The sequence below is a fragment of the Vulpes vulpes genome, chromosome 5, assembly GCF_048418805.1.
Source record: "Vulpes vulpes isolate BD-2025 chromosome 5, VulVul3, whole genome shotgun sequence".
NCBI classification, from domain to species: domain Eukaryota; kingdom Metazoa; phylum Chordata; class Mammalia; order Carnivora; family Canidae; genus Vulpes; species Vulpes vulpes.
In genome coordinates, this window is record NC_132784.1 from 76,824,396 (window position 1) to 76,835,161 (window position 10,766).

The following is a 10,766-nucleotide window of genomic DNA, read 5'->3' on the forward strand; positions in this document are numbered from 1 at the left end:
ATAAAATCAGAGAAATTATAAGAAAAATTTTATGGACAAAATCTTTAGAGGAAATGTAAGTAAACATACAGCTATTTTACTGACATGCTCAAAGAACAATGTAATGACAGGTATGCATTTTTTAAGATGCCTGATACCATAAAATATTGGGATAGTCAGAAAGGTCCACCCCATGTAACACACTGAAATTAAGTCTAACATCCCATATTGTACTCCTTTGGGAATATTTTAAGATTAAATAATTTTTACATTGTTTTTCTCATTTAAATGTATCCCAATTTTGTGATATACATATGGTTGCTCCCATTTTAAAAATTGCATGCACATACATAAAAAGGAATTTAACACACATTCTACAAACTAGGACTAGTACTCAGGTATGTAATTTTTATTATACTACTTTCAGATTTTTTAATTCCTATATTCATTCATTTTTGAGGATTTTAACATGATGCAATATGAAACCCGGTGGGAGAAGGAGAAAATTTAGCAATAACTAACTGGAAATTAACTCACTTATCCAATTATTGGCATAAATTTTTAACATGACAAATTTAGCCAACAACATAATAAAATAATTTCTTTAATTTATGCAGGGCAGTGCATCCACTTGAACCTAACTTCCAAGCCCTTCACCACCTATTCCTTCACTCCCAAGGATCTCAACATACTTTCTTAAGAAAAAAACACAAGGAGACATAGGGTATATTCTCTTTTCAAAAATACTACCTTTAAATCCTATAAATAAACTCTAAAATGCCAGGGTTTCCATCAGATTTAAATTTATATAGGACTCAGATGAAAAATGTGACTGAGGCAACCATGTTTATATTGATGGGCTTCACAGATGATTTTGTGGTGCAGGTCTTCCTATTTTTACTATTTCTAGCAATCTATCTTTTTACTCTGATAGGAAACTTGGGACTGGTTATATTGGTCATGGGGGAATCTCAGCTCCACAACCCCATGTATTATTTTCTGAGCGTTTTATCATTCCTGGATGCCTGCTATTCTTCAGTTGTCACCCCAAAAATGTTGGTCAATTTCCTAGCAGAGGATAAATCCATTTCCTATCTCGGATGTGCAGCACAGATGCTTCTCTTCGTTACTTTTGGAACCACAGAATGCTTTCTCTTGGCTGCCATGGCTTATGACCACTATGTAGCAATCTACAACCCTCTCCTGTATTCCGTGAGCATGTCACCCAGGGTCTATGTGCCACTCATCGTTGCTTCCTATGTTGGTGGCATTTTGCACACACAGTGGCCACGTTCAGCCTATCCTTCTGTGCTTCCAATGAAATTAGACATGTCTTTTGTGACATCCCTCCACTACTTGCCATTTCTTGTTCTGACACCCACACAAACCAGCTGCTGCTCTTCTACTTCGTGGGCTCTATTGAGATAGTCACTATCCTCATTGTTCTGATCTCCTATGGTTTCATTGTCTTGGCCATTCTGAACATTCATTCTGCCGAGGGGAGGCGGAAAGTCTTTTCTACGTGTGGTTCTCACCTAACTGGAGTGTCAATTTATCATGGGACCATCCTTTTCATGTATGTGAGACCAAGCTCCAACTATGCCCTGGACCATGACATGATAGTGTCAATATTTTACACGATTGTGATTCCCATGCTCAATCCCATCATCTACAGTTTAAGGAACAAAGATGTAAAAGCGGCAATGAAGAAATTGTTTGGTAAAAATTGGTGTATCAATAAAGTACACTTTTCACATTGACCACTAAATTAAGAAAAAATAAGAATAATATTTATTGTCTTAATATTAAAATGATAAAAATATTTTATTTTATTTGTATCTTTTCATTCTTGTTAGGTACTTTTATATAAAGATGATAGGCCTCCACCTTTGCAGTTTTCATACATGCAGAAAAACTGTCATTGTTTGTTCCCTAATACATTCTGAAATACATAAAAGCACATACACACACACACACATATATATATAATACACACATACACCCACACACACACCTCTGCTGATAGTGATGGTCTTAGTTTGCTAAGAATGCCATAACAAAGTGCCACAGACTGGTGGCTCAACAACAGAAATTTATTTGTTACAGAATCTATAAGTCTGAAGGTAAAGGCAGGATGAGTTTGTTCTAAGGCCTCCCTCCTTCACTTGCAAATGACAGTTTTTTTGTTTTTGTTTTTTTGTTTAATAGCAGTCTTTTCTTTCTGTTTCCACATGGTCATTCCTCTCTGTGCTTCTGTGCTATGATCTCTTTTTATGACATTGGTCATATTAGGTTAGGGTCCTCTTCAAAGATCCTATTGCCAAATAAAGTCATATTCTGAGTATGAGGATATGAATATTGGTATATATGTATATATATGTGTGTGTGTGTGTGTACATGTACACACTTGTATATATTTATTTCATATAAATATATTTACACATACACACATATGTTCATTATATGCAAGTATGTCTATACATGCAGAGTCACATATGCATATGATCTTTATTTCAAAATGTGTAGTATTACCTTTCATCCTCATATGAGTCAAACTCGATAGTCTCCTATAGTTACAATTCTTAAAACATTTCTAATTACATCTTACTAATTTCTGTAAATACCACCCACTTGATAGCAAAACCACAGCTCAGATGATCCCAAGCCACTTCCCTAGGGTCACTGGCATCTAACTCCTGATATAAGCACTCTACTCCATCCTTAAATCTTTGAATTGGCAGCAGGGACCACAGATAGTGTATTTAAACTTCCAGTGTCACTACCAGACTGAGTGTAAGAGTGCATCTCTCCCCTTTTTGTTATTTCAAAGTGTGGAAATTAAGTCCATGTTTTTTCCTCACAGAATACAGAAGGTAGGCATTAGCACTGATCAAGGTCATAGTTAAACTCAAGAATGACAAAACACAGGCACAATGCAGGGAATAAGATACAGCTGGCTGTTATGCTCAGCCCCAGCCCATCTTTATGAGGTTTCCTGTTAACATGGTACAGTCAGCTTTGGCCCTGCTTTATTTTGACCACCGCCACCCTGTGACACCCTTACAGATGCCACCACTCCTCAGTGCCCAGACCCAATAACCGAGGTACAGAAAAGCATCCTGACTATTCTCATGTTTAGCACTGCTTCCAATAGACCTCATTTCCATTGCAAGGACATGTGTCCTTCAAAGTTAATTAATTTTTAATTAATTGTTAAGTAGTTGTGGTTTTCCATCCCTGCCTCCTTCATTTTCTTATCATCATTATTATTTATTTTTAAGTGTTAAATCCCTTTGGTTGCAATAGGATGATCTCCTTAGAAGTGGAGTAACTTAAGGATATTTCCCTAAAGTGGGATTGTTTAGTTTAAATAACACCTAATTATACAAATATAAATAATCTCTTACAACAACATATATTACACACACACACACACATCATATTTCTGCATATTTTTTCTTCTGTTTGGAAGGCTTTCCTGGCTGCCATTCACATGACTCCTTTTTAAAAATGTTTTTTCTTACTGAGGATTTCATTGACTACATTATAATCATTACAATTTACTTCCATTGGCTAGCCTCATTTTCTTTGTATATGATTTATTTCCTGATCAATTTTCCAGATACATATGTTCGGAATATTGTCTGATACTTATTGTTGCTGAATAAATATTCCTTAAATGAATAAATATTTTACATAAGAAACTGTCAAAAACATTTTTCAACTCAATGAAGGGATGCTTGTGAAACCAGATAGAATGTTCCATTTAAATATTAGTTACTGTTTTAGATTTCCTAGTTTATTTTTTTCCTTTAACATAGGTTTTTAAAATTTAAAAAGGGAATTACCCTATGACCCAGAAATTGCACTACTAGATATTCACCCAAAGGTTACAAAACTAGAGAATCAAAGAACATCTATAGCAACCTTATCAATACTAGCCAAACTACAGAAATAGCCCATATGTCCATCAGCAGGTGAATGTATAAATAAGATGTGAAATATTACTAAGTCATCAAAATAGAATGAAATCTTGCATTTGCAACAACATGAATGGAGCTAGAGGGGATTATGCTAAGTGAAATAAGTCAGTCAGAGAAAGACAAATACCATATGATTTCATTCACACGTGGAATTTAAGAAACAAAACAGATGAGCATAGGGGAAGGAAAAAGAAGAGAGAGAAAGAGATATTGAGAGAGAAAGAGAGAGAGAAAGAGAGAGAGAAGTAAACCATAAGAGACTCTTAAATATAGAGAACAAACTGAGGGGCGATGGAGGCAGGCAGGTGGGGGATAGGCTAGATAGGGGATGGGTATTAAGGGGGGCATTTATTGTGATGAGCACTGGGTGTTATATGTAAGTGATAAATCACTAAATTCTACTCTTGAAACTAATTTTACCACATATTAACTAACTAGAATTTCAATAAAAACTTGAAAAGAAAAAATAAATACAATATTTCTTCTTTCTAATGGTCTACTTTGCTACTCTTTTTTAGCTTTCTCATTTGGGTACAATTTTCCAATGAATAGTGTGTCTGTAGAATCACACATACGTTAGTCATAATTTTATTATCAATATTTCTGATTTTTCCCATTTCTTGACTTAGAAATATCTCAGTAACATTGAAAAGTACTTAAGTGGAATAGTTTGAGAGTCTTTAAAAATTTGTTATTAATTTCCAAATAGAATAGAATTTTTTAAAATGTTCTTTTTAAAATTTTTTTAAAATGTTCTTTATTCAGATATTAATTTTCACTAATATATGGATGTTTTCAGAAATGCTGCCCCTACACTTGTAAAAAGAGAGAATTGTCAAAGTCAAAGCCTTATACATACTTACCTACAAAAGCAATCTTATTGAATGTTTAGTTTAAGAGTTTGTCCTAATTAATTTTTTCTTCAGTGAAACTATTTAATAGAGGTGTACTTAGTTTCCTAAAGTTATCAGGCTTCTTTTCATTTCTCTCTTTGCATTGCCTGTACAAGAAGTTTCCAGTCTGGGATGTGTGGCTTCATTTCTGTTTGCATAGGTAACATTCACTCTGGAGTGTCAGAGCCCAAGTGGAGGCATCCAACTTCAGAGACCATGGGATGTGGTTACCCCCAGAATGGCAGGCTCAAAGCAGCAATCAGAACAGCCTTACTCGTTTACAAGAATGGCCCTGGCAAATTGATCATTGTATTTGTAGTTGTGAAATAGATAAGTACTAAATTTTGACTTTATTTGTATAAGCATAAAACTTCTGGGTTAAGTGAACAAAAGTCTAACTTGAATCACAAAAACAGTGTCACTTGTCCCTCAGTCAACTGGTGAACTCTGGGAGCTTATAGTCCTAGAACCTCTTGAATGATGGGAGGCCAGATACCCTTGAGGGAGGACCCCATTATACTACTTGGAATTTGGAATTTGAACTATTAACCTTTCTCCAAGCCTTCTCCAGAGGGACTCTGGACCTTTACCAGAGTAACTGTGCATTGGTGAAAAGGAAACAACCAGACCCTTGAGAACAACTGGGCACTAGTTCTGGACTTATAATGATTCCAGAAGACCCAAAACATTGCTGTGTGTTTGTGTGCTTGTGGCCCTACAGTCAGGGGTTTGTCGAGGTCAGTTGGTCAGTGGAGTTGTACTTCTGGCCCATCTCACAGTGAATCCTGTGTGTTCCTGGACTATCCTGTGGTTATTTCTCCAGTTCCAGAATGTCTAATCGGGATAGAACAACTCAGGACCTCAGAGAATCCCCACATAGGTTCCCTGACCTGTAGAGTAAAGGTTATCATGATGGAAAAAGCCAACTGGGAGCAACTACAACTTCCTCTACAAAAAAAAAAATAGTAAACTATAATCAATATTGCATTTTGAAGGGAAGAGAGAGATTAGTTCCACCATTAGTTCCACTTGAAGAATGGAAGAGGGGTGATTCTATTACATCCCCATTCAAATCTCCTCTTTGGCCTGGGTAGAAAACTGATAGATCTTTGAGAATGACAGAGAATTATCATAAACTTAACTAGGTAATTATTGCCATCATTGCTCTTGGACAAGATGTGGTTTCATTGCCTGAGCAAATTAACACATACCTGGCACCTGGTGTGTAGCTATTGATCTGGCAAGTGCTTTTTTCTTCATCCAGTTTCATAAAGTTTACCAAAAACAGTTTTCTCTGAGCTAGTAAAGCCAACAAACTTAATTGTCCTAGCTTGACCCTACAGCTTATGTCATAATTTGATTCACGGGTATTTGATTGCCCTTTCCTTCCATAAGATATCATCTGGATCCATTCCATTGATGATATTATACTTATTGGACTTAATGAGTCAAAAGTAGCAACTACTCTAGACATATGTGTAAGATATTCACATGACATGAGTAGGGAAATTAACAAAAATTTGAGGACTTTCTGCATTAGTGAAATTTCTCAAAGTACAGTGGTATGAGGCATGTCAAATATCCTTTCTAAGTTCAAGGAAAGTTTATTGCATATAGTCACTTTTATAACCAAAAAGGCACACTAGTGGACTTCTTCCTTGAAGGCAGTATATTCCTCATTTTGTTGTGTTACCCCAGCCATATACCTCTGACCTAAAAAAAGTTGATGGTTTTTGAGGAGGTTCATGATGGAAGAAGACTCTGCAAGAGGTTCACAATGCTGTGGAACCTTCTTTTCTACTTGGACCATATGATCTAGCAGGTCTATTGGTGCTTGGAGTGGCAGTGGTAGAGAAGGATGCTGTTTGGAGCTATTGGTTGGCCCCTGTGGAGGAATCACCATATAGAACTTTAGCATTGTGAAGCAAAGCCCCCCCATCTTCCACAGATTACTATTTTTCTTTTGTAAAACAGATTTTAACCTGCCACTAGGTATTAGTAGAGACCGAACACTTTAGTATGGCCACTAATTTACCACCACAGCGGAGTTTCCCCATTCAAAGCCAGGTGTTTTTCTGACCCAACCATTGATAAATTTGGGCATACTCAGCTGCCCTCCATCATGAAATGGAAAGGTTATATACAAAATTGTGCCTGCCTGAGCACACCTTGAAGGTCCAGGTAAGTTACATGAGGAAGCGGTCCAAATACCAGAGGTCCACAATTCTTCTCTCTCTTAGCCTGAATCTGTGGCTTCTGTGGAGCTCGCTATGATTATTTGACAGAGGGAGAGAAGACTCAGGCTTAGTTTACAAATTATTCTGGATGACATGCAGGCACCACCAGGAAGTGGACAGCTGCAACAATATAGCCTCATTCTGTGACATCCCTGAAAGACTGCAGTGAAGAAAAATCCTCCCAGCGGGAAGAACATCGAGCAGTATAACCAGATGTTTATTTTGCTGGGAAAGAGAAATAGCCAGATGAGCAACTACATACTGATTCATGTTCTGTGGCCAGTGGTTTGGATGGATAATCAGGGACTTGGAAAGTACATGATTTCCAACTGGTACAGTTTTTCCAACTGGTCTCCAGAAGGTTGATCAAGACGTATGTGGATAGATCTCCCTTTCTGTGTTAAACATGTGAGAATATTTGAGTCCTTTGCCAATGCCCACCAAAGATTGACCTCAGCAGAGAAGGATTTTCATGATCAAGTGGATCAGGTGATTCATTCTATTGATATCATTCATCTTATTTCACTAGCCACCCCTCTTATCAAGTAATGGGTTCATGAAGTGACTGCAGCAGCAAGGATGAGGTTTGTGTGAACTCAGCCACATAGACCCCCTTATGAAAGGAGGTTTACTTGTCTGAACCCATTGCTGACCACCCAATCTGCCAGGGGCAGAGATGAAAACTTAGGCCCCAATATGGCACCATTACCTGGTGTGATCTGCTAGCTACCTCATGGCAGGTTGTTTATATTGTACCACTTCCATCATTAGAGGATATTTTGAGACCGGCTATATTGGTCATTGGGGATTCTCGGCTCCACAACCCCATGTATTATTTTCTGAGCGTTTTATCATTCTTGGATGCCTGCTATTCTTCAGTTGTCACCCCAAAGATGTTGGTCAATTTCCTAGCAGAGGATAAATCCATTTCCTATCTCGGATGTGCAGCACAGATGCTTCTCTTCGTTACTTTTGGAACCACAGAATGCTTTCTCTTGGCTGCCATGGCTTATGACCACTATGTAGCAATCTACAACCCTCTCCTGTATTCCGTGAGCATGTCACCCAGGGTCTATGTGCCACTCATCGTTGCTTCCTATGTTGGTGGCATTTTGCACACACAGTGGCCACGTTCAGCCTATCCTTCTGTGCTTCCAATGAAATTAGACATGTCTTTTGTGACATCCCTCCACTACTTGCCATTTCTTGTTCTGACATCCACACAAGCCATACATACATACATACATATATACACACACACATATATACACACATATATATATAAAGCATGTGTGTAAAATATATATAATGTATATATATGGAGTCTATACAGTGTACATACATCTTATATACACATATATTCATATAATTAACCAGTTGTTGCTTTTCTCTAAGCTCTACTTTTGTCTTTCCTGAGCCTTAAGTATACTATCAATGAATGTTACTATCTAATAGGTATCAGTATAACTTTTGGAGTTTCAGAATGGATCTTATCATTTCTATGACTGGACAGTAATAGAGGGAGGGAAAGATTATAATAATGAAATAAAAATAATAATTTTTATTATATAAAAGTCATGGCCATAAGCCTAGATGGATGTTATTCTGAAAGAACATGGAAAGTAAATGAAATAACTTTAGGGATGTCTTGCACAGGGACCCTAGAATGGAGAAGTATCCTCATAATGAGTGTGAAAGACTTTCTATGAGCAGTGAGATAATATGCTAATCTATGCAATCCTGAGGACAAGCTATTATAGTAGTAGTGAGTGAAAATTCCACAGTGATTGACAATACACTTACATCAACAAATAATTAATATGAATCAGTTTGAACACAGTAAAGTACAGAGATGACACAAATTATCTATATTTGTAAAATTCTGTATTGGAGGGCTGAATAATGGTTTATTTGGAAATATGCTAGGATGTACAAACAGCACTATTCACTGAAACCAAGATACTTTCTTTAGTTTCTAAGCACAGAGACTAAATTGATAAGCAACACTTTGCAGATTTACTCAATGCTAATTATGTGTTTTACTTAAGAACCAATTTCTCATAAACAATTTCTTCATCGCCTCTTTTACATCTTTGTTCCTTAAACTGTAGATGATGGGATTCAGCATGGGAATCACAATCGTGTAAAATATTGACACTATCATGTCATGCTCCAAAGCATAACTGGAGCTTGGTCTCATATATATGAAAAGGATGGTTCCATGATAAATTGACACTCCAGTTAGGTGAGAACCACACGTAGAAAAGACTTTCCGCCTCCCCTCGGCAGAATGAATGTTCAGAATGGCCAAGAGAATGAAACCATAGGAGATCAGAACAATGAGGATAGTGACTATCTCAATAGAGCCCACGAAGTAGAAGAGCAGCAGCTGGTTTGTGTGGGTGTCAGAACAAGAAATGGCAAGTAGTGGAGGGATGTCACAAAAGACATGTCTAATTTCATTGGATGCACAGAAGGATAGGCTGAACGTGGCCACTGTGTGTACAGAAGCATGCAAAATGCCACCAACATAGGAAGCAACGATGAGTGGCACATAGACCCTGGGTGACATGCTCACGGAATACAGGAGAGGGTTGTAGATTGCTACATAGCGGTCATAAGCCATGGCAGCCAAGAGAAAGCATTCTGTGGTTCCAAAAGTAACGAAGAGAAGCATCTGTGCTGCACATCCGAGATAGGAAATGGATTTATCCTCTGCTAGGAAATTGACCAACATTTTTGGGGTGACAACTGAAGAATAGCAGGCATCCAGGAATGATAAAACGCTCAGAAAATAATACATGGGGTTGTGGAGCCGAGAATCCCCAATGACCAATATAACCAGTCCCAAATTTCCTATCAGAGTAAAAAGATAGATTGCTAGAAATAGTAAAAATAGGAAGACCTGCATCTCAAAATCATCTGTGAAGCCCATCAATATAAACATGGTGGCCTCAGTCACATTTTTCATCTGAATCCTGTATAAATCTAAATCTGATGGAAATCCTGGCATTTCACTTTTTATTTATAGGTACTAAAGGCAGTATCTTGTGAAAATAGGGTCCACCCAATTCTATCTTCATATTTGTTTCTTAGCAGGGTATAATGATTTCCTTGGCAGTGATAAAATAGGCAGTGATAAAGATGTTGGTCCCACATGGTTGCATTTTGCTGTTAAATAAAAGAAATGATTTTATTCAGCCATTGATTATATTTATCAAGCCATAAATATCCTTTTAAATGGCTTATTGTCTAATTCATTTTCTATTCAACTCTTTACTGTATTTTTGCATATCACATAATGTTAAAATTTAGAATGATAAACAAACTTAGGAAATATTTAGTCTCAAAATATTATGGTGGAAAGCACACATCTGAGTACTAGTTCTGGATTTGCTATAGTATGTAAGAAAGTACTTTTTAAAATATTTTTAACAGTTAAAATGGGAGCAAGTACACTTCCATCACAAACTTGGGTTGAATTTAAATGAGAAATACTAGGGGTGCCTGGGTGGCTCAGTTGGTTAAGCATCCGACTTTTGGTTGGATCAGGATCTCATTGGTAGTGGGATGGAGCCCTGCACTGTGCTCTGTGCTCAGTGGGGAGTCTGCTGGAAGACTGGCTCCCTCCACCCCTCTCCCTATTCAAGCAGGACTGCTCTCTCTCTCTCTCT

General features: G+C 37.3%; 2 protein-coding genes and 1 pseudogene across 2 annotated transcripts; 2 read left to right on the top strand and 1 right to left on the bottom strand.

The window, feature by feature from the left end:
- Window positions 1–756: 756 nt before the first annotated feature.
- Window positions 757–1,739, top strand: LOC112911997 (olfactory receptor 5T1-like). Its single transcript, XM_025988724.2, is given in 2 exon segments — window positions 757–1,258; window positions 1,261–1,739. Coding segments are annotated over 2 exon segments (981 nt in total).
- Window positions 1,740–6,982: 5,243 nt separating this feature from the next.
- On the top strand, window positions 6,983–8,544 carry LOC112911996 (olfactory receptor 5T3-like; annotated as a pseudogene).
- Window positions 8,545–9,118: 574 nt separating this feature from the next.
- LOC112912024 (olfactory receptor 5T1-like) lies at window positions 9,119–10,105 on the bottom strand. The gene has a single exon (XM_025988753.2). The coding sequence runs from the start codon at window positions 10,103–10,105 to the stop codon at window positions 9,119–9,121; it is 987 nt and encodes a 328-aa protein (XP_025844538.2).
- Window positions 10,106–10,766: the final 661 nt, after the last annotated feature.